Source organism: Syngnathus leptorhynchus, chromosome 4, assembly GCF_054491065.1.
Source record: "Syngnathus leptorhynchus isolate UIUO chromosome 4, UIUO_Slep, whole genome shotgun sequence".
Lineage (NCBI taxonomy): Eukaryota > Metazoa > Chordata > Actinopteri > Syngnathiformes > Syngnathidae > Syngnathus > Syngnathus leptorhynchus.
Genome location: NC_141198.1, coordinates 1003271 through 1020807, shown reverse-complemented (window position 1 = coordinate 1020807; position 17537 = coordinate 1003271). Strand labels below are relative to the sequence as shown.

The following is a 17537-nucleotide window of genomic DNA, read 5'->3' as shown; positions in this document are numbered from 1 at the left end:
CTTTTTGAAAACATGTATTTATTAACAGCATTAAAAAAAGATTTCACCCAAAAACTACTCTCAGTGATTCTCATTAAATATGACACTGTTATTATGAATAATAGTTTCCATCACTTCAGCGCCTGCACGTCAGATTTATGAAAATGAGGCGAAATCACATCAAACTGCAAATATTCTGACCAAATACATCATCTTGAAGAATCAGTGAAAGAATACATCAAAATAAAGTCATAAAGAAATCAATAGTATTGTTGGTCTTCCTTTTTTGCTAGTGCATCATGGTCTGGAGTAAAATTTGTTGTGGTAATTCTTAGGATAGAGCCGAGGTGTCGGTCGGTTAACCTAGATCTGTGACGGGCTTTTTTGACGTTCATGTGTGTTGGGTCTAAATATCATCAGACACCACATCACATGCTAGAACAAAGAGGAGAAGACAACCAGGATGAGTTTACTCGCGAGGAGAACGATAGAGAAAGGAAGCTCAGTTACAATCTCCATCAGTTCTGAGTTCCTCCTCCACGTGCTCCTCTTTTTAATGTTTTGGTTGCCCTGGTTACAGAGGCGTTGCTACATTAAAGGGAGGGGAGATCGTGGCTGTAGCAACGCTGATAAGCTAAGGAATGTAGTGTAGTGTGATTTAGCACTTGTCGGCCCATGCCCCCTGCAGTGGAGTCGTAGAGTCTGATTTCTTCACCCAACCAGTAGTCTTCTCCATTGGGCGGCCGACACCTCCTCGACGATGATCAGATAACTTTGAAGCCCGTCGAATGCCGCTTACCTGTGGAACAATGCAACTAAACCCTTGCTAAGTGTATCTTCTTAGTAAACTAACACAATACATAATAATAATGAGTATCTAGCGCTACTTTAAACATTTCAACACATATTAAGTATATGTAAGGTAACTGGTATACAGTTCCTTAAACGAACATTGAGTAAATATGGGATAGCTTTAATGTGACTACTTCAAACTGTATATAACCAGTTTCGATCATCTACAATCTATGAATCAAAGCTACAGTTAACTAAAAGGAATGAAGTCCCTTTAAACTAAACAAAGAACATCTTGCCTATACAAATAAGCCCTGCTCATTGTCAGTGAAGACTTCTTACAAAACAAACACAAAAGTAACATAAAGACAGGAAGGATACATAAGGCTGACGGGGATCAAAAGACATTCCTTAAACTAAATACAAAGCATTTAGTTTAAAGGAGAGTCGTAAACTCGTAAAAGATAAGGCCTCCTGGTCTGGCAGGCCTTCCCCCCGAGATTATTTCAACAATGTGGCTGAACGTCTGCTCACACACGTAGGTCGAGCCAAATTGTCCACTCTTTTTTTAAACACTCGGCACTCAGTGTCCACCTTTCTTTTCCTCGGGTCACTCATTTTAATGGAAGGATTCCAGCGGAAGGTTTGTGAGTGGCATTATCTTAAAACCTTATCTGAAAACTCAGCGTGCGGATTAAGAGAATGCTGACGTCACAGCCCACACTCGAAATTCGGCACTGATGGAAATCGAGCGCGGAGTGCGCTTGTCCGTACTACTTAGTACGTACACGCACTTGTGAGTGTACACCGAGTTTACTGACACGGCTTCCGGGAGTAAATGCGTGGGCGGGCGCTTCCCCATCTATTGTGGCAACATAGTAATTGCAGGGAAAATGACCAAAACATTTTTAATACAATTTATTCAGGTTTGGCGGGCCGGATTAAACTGACTGAACTGCTGTCTGTCTCTATGTCGCTGTTTAAGTGTTCAAACACTGTGGCTATATTACTTAATTTCCGTGGTTAAGATGATGTATATAATATCTTGTGTTTTTTGTCATCTGTCCGTAACATCGTGTTTCTTTAGATGAACAATACGTCTTTGAAAAGAGACCCAACGGAGGCAAGGAAAAAAAAATCTCCAGCCTTATGGCAGGAAGCGCTAGTGATCACGGGATGCTTCATGCGCCCACCTGTAGAATAAGTGATCTCCAGTTCAAATTTACAGTGAACAACTGAGGAGCAGTCGTCCATTTATTTCGTTTTACATTCGGTTTTTTTTTTACATTGCGTTTTACAATGGAGGATTACAAATGCAAACTCAAACGATTTTCAACTATGGATTTTCGGTCGATGGAGGTCATCAGTAGAGGAAGACCAACTCCCGGAGTTAAAAGGTTTGATTCGGACAACGGGACTTCGAAGCATGTCTTTTCAAACGGAGTGGTACGCGCGATCGAAAACAAGTTTTTGATTCCATGTGCTTCATTGAGTGTTTTTATGTGTGAAGACTGCCGATATGGGATTTTAATTAAAATAGTTCAAATTAAATAATGAATACGCTACTCCAGAGCAGTGTTCCCCAACCTTTTTTGAGACACGGTTAGGTGTCGGACAAATTTTACGGGGGGCTGGGTGACGTCAGTGCCTCCCCAGTCATGAACCTCACCGCACGTCACTGATTCTTTGGTATGCGTTACGATAAGATACGTATGTGTATTTCGTTGCTTGACGCCTCCAAATAATTGTGTCTGTCACGTGCCTTCGTCACCTGGCTCTCAGCCACGCCCCCGATCAAGCCAATCATCTGCCACTGCTCGTTAGGTCGGCCCTACTTAAACCCGTGAATCCAGCCAGTCACTGTCAGTTCGTCCTCTTCCCCTGCCCGTGACCCCACCACTGTGCTCACTGTGCTCTGCCTGAACGATTCCTGTTGCCGACATTGCCCATGTACCAACCTGACCCGACTCGCCTCGCTCACTGCACGTCCTGACCTCTTACCTGTCCTTGTCAGAATAAAGGAAGATATTATTTCATGAGGAAATTAAGCTTCTGTTTATAGGGAAGTCCATCCAAATTTATGTTTATCTCAAACACAAGTCTTCACAATTTACCTTTCAATGTACATATTGACCTACCTACTGTCATTCATTTTCACCAATGAAGTATTACGGAATTACAGCTTCAGTAAATTGCTGATTATTTCCACTTTCAGATATTTGGGGAGACAGAGCCTGTTCGTATGGTATCGGAGGGCTCGGATTGCCGCTGTAAGTGCATCATGCGACCTCTGAGCAGGGATGCCTGCATGCGGCTGCGGAGCGGCAGTGTACGCGTGGAGGATTTCTATACAGTGGAAACAGTCAGCTCCGGATCTGACTGCAAATGTTCCTGCACCGCACCACCATCCTCTCTCAACCCTTGTGAGAATGAGTGGAAGATAGAGAAGCTTAAGAAACAGGCCCCTGAGTTGTTAAAGGTGAGTCAATTAAGTTGAAGTTTCAGTTTTTAAAGTGACACAAGAATGCAGAGCTCAAAACCCTTAAAGCTTTGAGTTGTCAGAGCTCATATCACACAAACATCATGAAAATCCCAATTTACTGTAAAAGTTGTACTTGTTCAAGAGGTTTGCCAACAGTGGGGTGACAAGGGATTGCTTCCTTTTGCAAACATCTAGCAAGATCCCAATTTTTGACATAGATTCAAAGTATACACTGTGACAATCCGGTCGATTGGTTCCAAGTGGTGCAGAATGGCAAAAGCTGGCTTGATGTTTAATTTCAGGATGAGTGCAGACCAAGAAAGCCAGGCCTCAAATTCCTCTGACCTAAAATAACTAAAGATCCTCTCGATAAAGCTATATAGGCTCTGAAACAAACCCCTCATCTTATTTAACGACAAAGTCAATAGTTGTTATTTGAGCCAATGTCATACTAATGTATTTCAGTGCATTTAAACCAATGTATATGTCAGAATCAGATAAATAGATTACATGCAGATGTTAGGAGAAAATGAATAACTGACACTGCTTTTATGGGATTAACAACCAGCTCCAATCTATGGTGGACCTTCTTGAGGGAACCCTTTACAGCATGGATCTGATGAAAGTCCACTCATACATCAACAAGGTGGTGTCTCAGATGAACATCCTGGAAGAGGTAGACAATTTCTTTACATTGTGATTTTCAAGAGCTGGAACACTGAAGAGTTTTATGATCTAATTCATCACTGCCACTATAATGACAATGTTACCTTTTTCAGACAATCAAGACAAACCTAACACGAGAGAATGAATTTGTTCGTGACAGCATGACGAGCCTTACCAACCAGTTTAAGAGATATGAGAACTACTCCAACATAATGATGAGCATCAAGAAAGAGATTTCTGGTCTCAGTCTACAGCTGCTTCAGAAAGACTCTTCTGAGACTAAGGTGCAGGTTAGAAAAAGACAAAAACTGGTTACACTTTAACTCTGAGGTCTGCATGAGATTACTCTCGTTTCACCATCATTTTCAGGTACATTGTAGAAGCAAATTCTAAAGTAATCCTGATGCATTTATAATCAGTTTTGGGGGTAACGGTAAGTTAACAAGTAACAAAAGTAATGTGTTACAGTAATGTCGTATATTTAGACAGTAGCCAATTAATATAACGACTTACTCGTTATATTTTGTTATATTATAACAGTTACTGACTTGCTTAAGGCATTACAATTTCGGGTCGATGATACAGATTCAATCGCACAATTTAGACAAATGTAATTATATCTCTTACGAGACAAAAGGTTTAATTAAAGAGTTTAACGCATGATTAAACATTCACACTTGTCTAAGGAAACCATGCTGCTAATTCTATTCTGCATTCAATGATGTATTTGTTTTAACACAGCAATCACAAACAAGCATATTACAAGCCTGAGAAGTCATTGTTTTCGAGACCTATAACTGTCATGGTTTCATAAAATGAAATGCAAAACATAGTATATTCAAAACAGAAGCAGGAAGCTTACTTAAAGTCCCCCAATGATTATCGTCACACACAGATCTGGGTGTGGTGAAATTTGCCCTCTCCATTTAACCCATCCCCATGTGATTTTGCTCCATCCCCTGGGGGAGAGGGGAGCAGTGAGCAGCAGCGGTGCCGCGCTCGGGAACCATTTGGTGATCTAACCCCCCAATTCCAACCCTTTACATGAGTTTAAAATTATTTTCGCCTCATGAACATTTTAAACAGGAGTTATAAGTAATACATAAAATACGATAACATTGAACAAACTGTATGAACTGTATGTATGAGTTTAAAATTATTTTCGCCTCATGAACATTTCACACAGGGTTCACGCAGCCGGTTCGCGCGTACCCTTTTTACAACGGGTTTATTTCCGCATTTGACTTGCGCATGCTCCGCATAGCAGGACAGCTGGAGTCATGTTCTCGCTGTGAAATCACGCCGGGTCGCGCGAGATTACATTTCTGCGGCATAAATATAAAATAGCTTTGGTACGTGTGTATTAAAGCGCTGGTCAACAATGGCGGCGGGCCACATACTAAAGATTTTATCACAGAGGCTGCGGGCCTGATGAAATTTGACCTGCTCTTGTCTGTTCGTTTTTACTCTTTGTGCTATTTGATTGTAAGTGTTGTGTACTGTGTCTAGTCACTGTGGGACGGTGGGAAACGTAATTTCGATCTCTTTGTGTGTCCTAACATGTGAAGAAATTGACAATAAAGCGGACTTTGACTTTGACTTTTGAAAGAAATTTAGAACATCCTAAGACCATGTGTATGCACAACTAATGAAGGATCAGCTGCTGATTAAACACATTTTACCCAAGATGCACAATGAATTAAAACTACAGTCATTGAAAACAACAATAATAATTTCAAAACCACTACATTTACTAACTTTAGTCAAAAATTTACTGAGCTGACTAATGTCCTATTTGAACATGAAAAGGATACTTGTCACATTTAGCCTAGTTCCGTTCAAGTGCTTCTATAGTGAAGGCCTATTTGAATGTAATAGCGTCGCTCTAAGTCAGTTGAGCACCTTTAACGCAAGAACAGAGAAGTACACTGGCCAGGAAACCAATCAAGCCACTCTCATTAATACAAAGCTTTTAGAAAGGCATTTGTTTAGGCAGCTAAAGCGATCCTTTGTTACATTAACTTAGGCCAGGCATGTTGTTGGGCAACCGAAGGGGTCTTTTTGCCTTCTGTCACCGTGAATGCTCCCCCTACATCAAAGTCTGTTGACATTTTATTAAAAGAGAAGCAATACGCAAAGGACAGTAAGTCATCTTGATGTAAATTGGATGGAAGAGAGAATAAAGCAGCCACTTATTCAACTACTGTTTCTGTCTACGGTCTTTGACTTGTGAGTGACTGTGTGGATGAGGTGCTTCCGCAAACCTCCCTTTTTCCGAATCAAAAGTAATCCCTACCTATCCCTAACAATAAAATAGAGCAGTCAATAAGATCAAACTGTTAGAAAGTTGCATGGAATCTAATAGTGTAAAATTCAGTTCAGCTCGATTCAGGTTTAATGAGTAATATGTAATATTTTTAAAATATTGGAAATTACTTGCCCAACACTGTTCATACGATAACTGTTTATCTCATTTCATATTTTAAACTAGCTGTACATTCCTACTAGCAATCGCTAGAAGCAGGAACTTGAGTCACTGCACACTTTAGGATCACTGGACTCAACTCTAACCCAATCCCATACATCCGTGACCTGTTACTATCAAATCACTACTTGCTTGTGGGCCCCTCATTGACAATGTAGTTTGTCCAAGTGGTCATGTTGTACTACCTGGACCACAGCTACAGGTTGATGAATGACTTACAGTTCACAGACAGCGTTCTGCCTCTCGAGGGTTATGGTGAGTGACGCAGTGTGGTGGTGCTATATGTACGCTTGCCAATGATTGTATGAACTGTTACTAAAACGCTGGGTTATGTTCTTCTATCGAGAGCACACAAACAGGGCCACAACCCATGCATGTTTTCAAGCATTAGCAAGCATACAGTTTCCATTTCCGCCTCTTCCAACCGTGGTGTGAGCTAGGAAGTGTATCATGCTTGTACCTGTAGTTTGAGTACATCCATTGGGATGTGTTGACAGAAGAGCCCCTTTGAGTAAAGTGAGCCTGTTGTCATGTTGAAGAACGTAGTTTTAAAATAAACTACACCAGGATGTACATGCCACAGTTGTTGTACTGTGACTCTTTTGGCCATAATGTATATACAGACCCACCCAAACTGGCATGACAAATCTGACAAACAAGACAGATTCCAACAACAAATTGCTTTTAGACTACGTATTTGAGTTTGACATATACATCATGGTGCCAAAAGTGGCCACCAGATCCAGTTCAGACCTCCAGGGGGCCCGCACACAAAAATATGTCAATCCCCCAGTGGCATCCATTTTGCCACTTGCTGTCAAATGACATCACAGTTGCTCAGGTCTCCTCAGGTCAGAAGCAATCACGGCTCACCAGTTTTCTGATGTTGAGTCAGGATTGATTGTGATCTGAGCCCTGAGCAACTGTGATGTCATTGTCAGTCGACAGCAATTGGCAAAATGGCCACCCCACTGAGATGGATAAAAACAGCTAGATTTTGCTTGTTTAATTCATATTCCACAAACGAAACATAAATCAGAGCACTGTGTTTTGACTAGTTGGGCTGCAGACAACATATTATGGCAAAGAAAATGTTGGGGTTGGCTTCCTCTTTTAAAAAAAAATCTATCGTTTAGTTGGTATTAAGCATGCCAAAATGACGCAAACAAGTATCCACATTAAACTACCCCACATAGCCGTAACCACTAATCCAAGGCAGGATTGAATTATGTTTTCAAGTTTACAGCAATTTCTGACCCCAACAACCAAATGTTACGGGAAAGTCCCAGTTCATCAGTCACACCAGACAAATGTTTTTCTCCCCATCTTCTGTTCTCAAAGATTTTTCCCATAATAAACGGCCTCTCACAGGTTTCTTCTTTTTTATTTCTAATATATCATTGTCTCTAAAGATCATAGCAAATATTCCATTTCTGAAATACGTACTTTTCAAAAGCACTTTCAGTGCTTAATGTAAAGGGCCTTACATTAATGAGTTGAGTTTAACTGATGACACGTAGATACAATGAATTGCATTGAAATGGGTTTCCTACCTCTGTCACGTTTTCACATTATATATGATCTATTTGATATATGATATATTCATTTGATCGACCAATACAAAAATTTAAATTATAATTGTGAAATGAAACAGAAACGATACATACGTTTTAAGATTTAAGGCAAATTATCTGAAAATCGTTGTGTGCATTTGGATGTCGACCCCCTAGGTCAATGCTAGCTAGCTACTATGTAGATCTAGACAATGAAGTCTTTGCCATTCAACTTGGCAAAACAAATCTCAAGGGCAGCCAGAGTGGGTGGAGAGCATCTGTGAACAGCAATTTTTAAGTCTTGCCACAGATGCTCAATTTAATTTGAGTTTGAACTTTGACTGGGCCATATACCCCTTTATGCCCAATTCTACTTGCGCGAAGTCAATGAAAATACCAAAAGAAAGAAAAGTCCACCCACATGCAAAGTTTCTAGATTTAGATTGTTTTAGGATTTTAGGGTTTTTTCTACTCACTATCTCTCATGTGCTTTTGTTAATTTGTTTTGGTCTATCACACAAAATGTCAGTGAAGTACAGTAAAGTTTGATTGCAAGGGTAGGAAGTGAAAAAGTTGAAAGGACTGTGCATCTTTTTCAAGGCATCATGGCTGTCATTAAAACATGCTGACCACATAAATATTCATTTGCAGCATAATAACGATGACACCAAGATCAAGAGCATCATAAAGCCACCCATCAAAAAGCCCCCAACATCCAAGCCCCCTCACAAACCAAAAGAAAAAGTCATCAAGTCCAAGAAGGAGGTCACTAGACCTGTGAAACTACTGAAGCCTGATTCCACAGCCCAAACCAAGGTGGTTGGCCACCAGCCAGGTGTGGTCAGAGGCATTACGTACTACAAGGCTGTCAAGACTGACGAGGATGAGGTCAGAGGAGGTGAGGGTTTTCATCTTGGAGGTTTCATTTTCTTTGCTTGCTTAGCATCGTGCAGTTCATTTAGATCCAGATTCTTAGCCCTAAAGCAAATATTGTGCTTGTATTTTACTTTTCCCTTTTTCACCTACCCTTGTGCAGTCATCTGTATGTGATCCACTATGTGAGTTGAACATGATTCAAAATAATTTTTTTCAGCAATTTCATTGTTGGATTAGGATCAAACAGCAGCGATGCAATTAAGATCTTTACTAGCGTAATTTGATGGTGTGTCAGTCAGAGCACTCGTATAAACATTTTCTGTGAAGGCTGATGAGGTTGTAAACCTAACTGTAAACCAATTGAACTATCCATTTTTTGCACACATTTCTATTATTTTAACTCACTGGTCTACTGCAGGTTTGGATTGCTATTGTGCATTTAGAGAGCAAGAAATACAAATCTTTTATTGACAACCTACCGTAATTTTTGGACTATTATGGCTCCGGAGTAAAGTCGCACCACCCATAAAATGCACAATAACGTGAAAAAAAACATATATAAGTCGCTCCGGAGTATAAGTCGCACTTTTGGGGCAAATGTATTTGTCAAAATCCAACACCAAAAACAGACACGAACCAGCAACAACTTGCTAAACGATACGGTATGCGGTATATTTCAAATAACTATTATATAGCAACAATATTACTGTAATTATTGTTTATTTGTTTCATGAACTTGAATATTGTGCTTTAAAGTGTGAATTGCTTTATTCGTTTTTTCAGTGTATTAAAAATAATGTGAGGTGATCAACTGTACTAGTAAGTAATGTGTTAATGATCAAGTAAATTTTTTTGAAAAAAAAAAAACACATATAAGTCGCTCCTGAGTATAAGTCGCCCCCCCCACGCAAACTATGAAAGAAAACGCTACTTATAGTCAGAAAATTACGGTACATGACGCAAATGGAATGCTGTGTCAATGGAGCGCTGTCATGTCCATGACGTGCCTCAGCTTTGCTCTTCACAACAATGCATGCTGACCCTCAACACTGCAGAGAAAACATTTCATGGCTCCTTCCAATCCTCTTTTAAGTCTAGTTGAGTGAATAGGTATGCTGCAGTTGAACAGGGCACACGCACATGACGCTGTCAGGCCGGGTGTTCTGCTATGTATGTGTGTCTCAAAGTGCTCAGCCATCTCTGTCAAATCAGTGACGCATATCCATAATCTCTAAAAAACAAAATGAGCAGGGCACTCTTTAGAAAGAATACCTTTATCTATCCTTGGCTGGTAAAGAGCCTTAATGTTGCAGCGTCCATGTCAAGCACTTACTCACATTTTCGCTGAGAACTGCCAAGTGTTTCCTAAGTTGTCTGTTGATGACCACAGCGCCGCCACAGCAGCTGGGCTTCAACATCTGCTCAGGGGTATTGTTGAAGGAAGATTTTAGATCTTGCACAAGTCCATCCATCGATTCATTTTTTTAATCACTTTTCCACGAGGGTCGCGGGCCTATCCCAACTGACTTTGAGCAGTAGGAGGGGGACGCCCTGAGCTGGTTGCCAGCCAATCGTAGCCTGTAAAAGTCATTATCATGGTAAAAATAACACTTCTATATGTCAAAACTGAATGGAATGTCTAACAGAGAACTGCTTTTAACCTAAGTTATAATAAACATCATGAAAATGAATAAAGAAGAAAATATTTGCATAAGACATGGAATAAATCTGTATTATGCAACTTTATTGTATACTACAACATTCCAGCAATAACTACACCCTTCATGTAGATCATAATGTTCTTTTGTATTGAATGGGTTCGAGAGAGGTGTTTATTTATCTTAGTGGAACTAGAGGCTGTAATTTGTGGTGCTATATATAGCAGAACCACAAATTATAGCCGCCCGCGAATGGGATCAGCATCGGTCAAAATCCAGCTGGGGACATCTATTCCAGTGCCTGTTCCCATTCTCTCCCTCCCTCTCTTGCACTCTGTAAAGGAGATGAATCAACTCATTTACTGGACATTATACAGTGTATGCTTTTACATACATACATACATACATACATACATACATACATACATACATACATACATACATCATCGGCGGTCACTCATAGTCGAGTATGACAGTCCTACTTCCTGGGTCTTCAGGTGGGTGAAGAGGCAGATTCTGGACCCAATAACTCTGGTGCAGCGTGAACAGGGGAATGTCGTGGTGGTGGGTTTGGGTTGGCCCTGCTTGGTGGGGGCTCTCTCCTTTTTGCGTCTGCGTTTGTCTTGAGCAGCATGGTGGAGGTCAACGTTATATTGAATGGCACCGTCACGGACAAGGTTTCTCCACGTTGTCCTGTTTGTGGCCTTGTCTTCCCAAGTTTTAAGGTTTATGTGGAACTTCTTTGGGTTTGTTTTTATGTTGTCCTTGAACCTCTTCTTCTGACCTCCCTCCTTTCCTTCAGCGAGCTGGGAATAAAGGACTTGTTTTGGGAGGCGAGAGTCAGGCATGCGGATTACATGGCCAATCCATCTGAGTTGGTTTTGGGCAATGGTGGCAGTGATGGTAGGCAAGCCAGCCTCCTCCAGGACGCTGTGCGTCGGTCCTCCCAGCTGATCCCTGAGGATTTTCCAGAGGCATCGCTGATGGTAGGTCTCCAGTGCCTGTTGTACGTGGTCCAAGCTTCTGACCCATACAGAAGGGTGGGTAGGACCACAGCTTTGTAGACCAGGATTTTGGTCTTTGCTTGGAGGTCACGATTCTTGAAGACTCGCTTCCTTAGCCTTGAGAAAGCCTTCAGTTTCTCAACCTGTGTTTGGACAGCTGCCTTCGCTTTGGTATGGGCTACTCTTTTCACCTTGCAGTGGATGTCATTTTGCCAGGTGATGAAACCTTGCCGCTTGTTGTTAATTAGCTGCTGGATCTCGGTGTCGCTCTCATCAAACCAGTCTTGATGCGTCCGCTTTTTGTGACCGAGGATTTTTTTGCAGGTGTTCATTATGGCAGTCAAAAGTGTGCTCAGTGTGTTTCAGTATCCTCTGGGTACTGTTTGGGCAGCGCTGCAATAAGAGCCTCCTGCAGCTGTTGTTGGTAGGTGGTGTTATTCAACAGCTCGATGTTAATTCTTGGCTTGTCTTTTCTGCATCCGTCTTTTCCGCATTAAGCGGATGAACATGATGGAGCGAATGAGGCGATGGTCGGTCCAGCAGTCGTCTGCACTGGTCATTGCTCTGGTGTTCAGGACATCGCAGCGGTCTTTAGAGGGGACAATGACATAGTTGATGAGATGCCACAGTTTGGAGCAAGGATACATCCAAGATGTTTTGGACTTGTTTTTTTGACGGAAAAGGGTGTTGGTGATGACCAGGTTGTGTTCTGAGCTCTTGGGTTAGCAGTAATGTGCTATTAGACTTTGTGTTTCCAACCCTTCTCTCCCCAACGTACCCCTCCATAGGTGGTGGTTTCGTCTCACTCTGGCGTTGAAGTCTCCAAGCAGGATTAGCTTATCCTCCTAGGGGACTTCCGATAGGGCTTTGTCTAGGTCAGCGTAGAAGGCCTCCTTAACTTCGTCCTGTGCATCAAGTGTTGGTGCATAGTCACTAATGACTGTGGCCATCTGACTGCTGGCAAGCATCAGGCGTATGGTCATTAGGCGCTCGTTAATGCCCACAGGGAGTTCATGGAGGTGGTTGATGAGGCAGTTCTTGATAGCAAAACCCACACCGTGGATTCTTGGCTCAGTTGCAGGCTTTCCTTTTCAAAAGAAAGTATATCCACCTTTTTCCTCCTTCGGCTGCCCTTCATCTGCCAGTCGGGTCTCGGAGAGTGCTGCGATGTCGATCTGGAACTTCCTTAGCTCTCTGGAGATGATGGCAGTTAGCCTTTCAGGTCGATCGCTGGCTTGGTTGTCCATTAGGGTCCGCACGTTCCAGGCTCCAATGTGTACATGTTTTTGTTTCTGACCGCGTGGTAGTGATCCCTCTGGATGCGGCATTCCAGACAGGATTTTGTGAGGCAGGCTATGTTTAGGGTACCTTTTCTAACCCCCTCCCCTACTGGGGTGAGCAGAATTGATGCTGAATAGGGCTGCTCAGTCATGGGTGCAGCTGCTGAGCAGCTCAGCGATTTCAGCTGTCAGTTTGCACTGTGAGGAACATAGTGAGGAAATGGAAGACCACAGCCACAGTTCTAGTTAAGGCCCGGAGTGGCAGGCCAAGAAAAATCTCAGATAAGCAGAGGCAAAGGATGGTGCGAACAGTCAAAGTCAACCCACGGAGCAGCTCCAAAGACCTCAAACATGATCATCATGCAGATGGTGACACTGTGCATCTTTGAACTATTCAGTGCACTTTGTACACGGAGATGCTGTATGGGAGAATAATGCAGCAGGTGTTTTCTGCGCACATGCCACAGAGTCACTTGAGGTATGCTAAAGCACATTTGGACAAGCCAACTTCATTTTGGAATAAGGTGCTGTGGACTGATGAAACTAAAATTTAGTTATTTGGCCATAACAAGGGGTGGTATGCATGGAGAAAGAAGAACACAGCATTCCATGACACTTGCTACCCACAGTCAAATTTGATGATGGTTCCATCATGCTGTGGGGCCAGTGCAGGTACCGGCAATCTTGTTAAAGTTGAAGGTTGCATGGATTCAGCAGATTCTTGCAAACAATGTTCAAGAATCAGTGACAAAGTTGACGTTGCGCAGGGGCTGGATACCTCAACGAGACAATGACCCCAAACACTGCTTAAATTCTACTAAGGCATTCATCCAGAGGAACAAGTTCTGGAATGGCCATCTCAGTCCCCAGACCTGAATATTATTGAAAATCTGTGGTGTGATTTAAAGCCAGCTGTCCATGCTCGGAAACCATCAAACCTGACTGAACTGGAGATATTTTGTCAAGAAGAATGGTGATAAATACCTTCAACCAGAATCCAGACTCTTATTGGAAGCTATAGGAAGTGTTTGTAGGCTGTTATTTCTGCAAAAAGAGGATCTACTAAATATTGATGTCATTTTTCTGTTGGGGTGCCCAAATTTATGCGCCTGCCTCCTTTTGCTTAGGTAATCATTACACACTTTCTGTAAAACGTATGAACTTCATTTCATTGCTCAAATATCACTGTTTTTGTCTGCTATATGATATATTTAACTGAAATTGCTGATCCGAACAACGAATGATTTATAAAGGAAAATCTTGAAAATGATCAGGGGTTTCAAAACTTTTGTATACGACTGTACATACATACGCACGCACGCATATTTGCTCTGGGCCACTAAATGACTAGCTACTACACTGGACTGAGCCAGCCAAAGTGTGATCATTTGTGGCTCGTGCCCTGATAATGAAGGCCACCAGGAGCCATGAGAACTCATGTGATTTGCAGGACATATATTGTAAAAATGTTGTGTTACAGTTTTAGAGAATGCAATCCTCAAACAACAAAATTCCAAAAGATTCAACTACTGTTGCCACTACAATTTGTACTTGTTCATATTCAGTTATCTCACCAAGGCTGACTAACCAATGTCTATGCTTGTTGTCAGACAATCCAGAAAAAACATACACACGCCATCATATCACCGAAAGCCAGTCCGAAGATGGCGGAGCTGAAATAGTTCTTGAAACTATTGATTCTACAGTTGCACAGGCTACGGCACCCACTGCATTTCCCACCGGTATCACGCCTACCACTACTAGGACTGCTGCCATCGCACCAGCCACTACCACTGCACCCACCACTATGATCGCCAGCAGCCAAAGCACAGCAGCAGCGGAGAGGCCTGCCCCCACTATTGTACTACTGCTGGACAAAAGCAACAATAACAGTCGACCCATTCTCCACAGAGCAGGTTACATTTTGAATAAACTGCGTCTGACATAATTAATTGACTTATAACATTTAAACACTCTTAGCTAGCTTAATAGTACTATCAGCAACTTGTCCGATTTTTATACTGTGCTGTTCTAGATCTAGAAAGAAAAGAAAAGAAAAGAAAGAGGAAAAGAGAATGTATGACTAGCAGCAGATTCATCAGTTTTGTCTGACGTGCTGTTTTTCATCATTTTCTTTAAGTGTCAATGCGGAGTGAAGTGAATGAAAGTTATGGTCACAATCAATTACTGCACATTACCTTCTCAATAATCATTGGCATCATTGACAATTAAAATCAGTAGTAGTAGTAATTGTGGTTGTAGTAGTACTATTAAAAACAGATGTATCGATGGTATTTTTATCACTCCATAAAAATAATTCAAATAAAACCAAATTGTTTCAAACAAAATATTTTTTTCGATCAAACTGCATTTAAAAACTCTCTCACCGAATTGTTAAAGGTATATTTCGTATCAGACATGTAAAATCTGTGTCCACATACAGTGATTTTCGACCACAATTCGTTCCAGAAGGCTGTTCGAGAAGTGAATCGTTCGTATTCCGAATCATGTATTCCCATTACAAATAATGGAAAAAAATGTAATTCGTTCCAAGCAACAAAAAAAAAATTCCCGCCTTTTTTAAACATTTTTTCATTTGCACATTTTTGTCCGATCGCGCAACTGCAGCGCACCGCCGAACGCGCAACCGTAGCACGTCGCCCACCGCGCAACTGCACCACGTTGGTTGCATTATTGTGACAGCAGTCGCTGAAATTTAGAAAATATTTTTAAAGTCCTGATGTACTTTCCAAAATTTAAGTGGACCTCAGTGCGCAGGGAGGTTGATTTTGTCCGATCGCGCAACTGCAGCGCACCGCCGAACGCGCAACCGTAGCGCGCCGCAGACCGCGCACCAGCACCGCGCTGGTCGCATTATTGTGACAGAGCGGATGCTAAAATTTAGAAAATATTTTTAAAGTCCTGATGTACTTTCCAAATTTTAAGTGAACTTCAGTGCGCAGGGCGCTTAATTTGGTCCGATTGCGCAACTGCAGCGTGCCGGGCGCTCACTGTCACACTGCTTTAGGAGCGTCTTTGTGTTTTAGGATGGCTTTACTGCTCCCACTTGCTTCCTTTGGAGGCATGATTAGAGTTGATGCAATCCTCAGAGTAACGAGAATGTTATAACGAACGGAGTCACTTGGTTTGCGGGTCCTCTCGGCTCATCTCGAATTTTTTGTTCGAGTACTGATTTCCTCGAGAACCGGGACGTTCGAAAACCGAGGCTCCATTGTATATTCATTTTATTGCTCCTATTTTTTTAAAACGAGATATATTAGTAACTTAAACATGTGTAAAGTGATGGCTCTCCATGACAAACTTCTATTTATGTTTTGTTCCATTCTGCCTATTTTGATTGGTTGAATGGGTACCTATTTTTACCATATATAAAAGAGAAAACATGTAACAGCCATGAGATAGATTCACTTTAGGATCTTTAAATATCTTGCAGAAAATGTTGTGTTGGAGCACAAACACCTCACAAAAACACAATTATTTTGGGGCGTGTTAATTGCTCACAGTGCAACAAACATTAGGGACAGCTTATTTAGAAGCCCTGGTGACATGTTGGACAGCAAGACTTTTTCTGTGAATCTCTTATTGCCAAAATATTACTCAGAATACGCTTATAATATACAGTGGGATTTTTTTTGCGGGGAAGAAAAGAGGAAGTTTTGATTGCTTGTTTGAATATGGAACCAAACAAAAAATCACTAAATATGAGTTTAAACGTGGATCACAGTTACATATGCTGAACGTTTAATGTGTTCTTTTGCAGGGAAAATCCTTCACTGCGAAGGGACTCTAGCATCAATCGAGCAGCCAGAGAAGCAACATAGTTATGGCCGCAATGAAGGAGCCTGGATGAAGGATCCACTGGCTAAAGACTCAAAGATCTACGTCACCAACTATTACTATGGCAACAATTTGGTGGAGTTTCGTAACTTAGACAACTTCAAACAAGGTGTGCTTGTTTTGCAATTTTAACACAATATTTTATCACAACGCATAAAGGTCACTGAAACAAAAAATTATTATGGAAGAATAATTCATCAGTTTCCTATACTGCTTGTCCTCATTAGGGTCACAGCTGAGCTGGTGTTCTTCCCCACTGAAATTAGGCAAGGTACACCCTGGACTGGTTGTCAGTCAATCGTATAGGGCACTACCATTTGCTTTCACATTCACACCTACAGTAAAGTAGGAAGCCTTAATTGAAGACTATGATTTACTGGTTACCAATCCAGATTGTGTCAGCCCACTGGCATCTGGGAGCCGAATGAGGAGTAGCGGTTTAGACAATGGATGGATGGATGGATGGATGGATGGATGGATGGATGGATGGATGGATGGATGGATGGATGGATGGATGGATGGATGGATGGATGGACCGGGCGGAAGGACGGACGGCTGGACGGATGGGTGGGTGGCTGAGTGATTTGGTGGCTGGGTGGATGGAGGGATGCCCGCCTGCGTGCCAGCTCTGTCAGCAGCTCTGGAGCCTATGAGAATAGATTCACTTAAACAGCAGCACCATTACAGCAGCAGAAATACATCTCCACATTTAGAACCAAAACAAGGACAATCTGTATAAAGCTGATCTTCATGTTGCATCTTATCAAATGATACATGAAACTAGTATGCAATGACTTCTTTTCTCCTACCACCCAGTGTGGGAATTAAGTAGTATGCACAATCAAGGCAAACGACACAAGCCAAGGCAATTGTTAAGCCAATGCTCTGGGCGATTGAAGTGCAT

The 17537-nt window shown here is 41.8% G+C and overlaps 1 protein-coding gene across 4 annotated transcripts in view; it reads left to right on the top strand.

The window, feature by feature from the left end:
* The first annotated feature begins 567 nt into the window (after positions 1-567).
* The window catches only part of olfml2a (olfactomedin-like 2A), a 36661-nt gene continuing 19691 nt past the window's right edge, over positions 568-17537 (top strand). The window contains exons 1-7 of one of the 4 annotated variants that reach the window (XM_085909679.1): positions 570-2217; positions 2987-3250; positions 3822-3929; positions 4033-4209; positions 8609-8855; positions 14386-14691; positions 16557-16742. In XM_085909679.1, coding sequence (XP_085765805.1) covers positions 2071-2217; positions 2987-3250; positions 3822-3929; positions 4033-4209; positions 8609-8855; positions 14386-14691; positions 16557-16742 — 1435 coding nt within the window. In that variant the 5' untranslated portion in view covers positions 570-2070. Of the gene's footprint in view, positions 2218-2986; positions 3251-3821; positions 3930-4032; positions 4210-8608; positions 8856-14385; positions 14692-16556; positions 16743-17537 lie in introns of all 4 variants that reach the window. The other 3 variants (XM_085909681.1, XM_085909680.1, XM_085909682.1) reach the window with 3 other exon arrangements.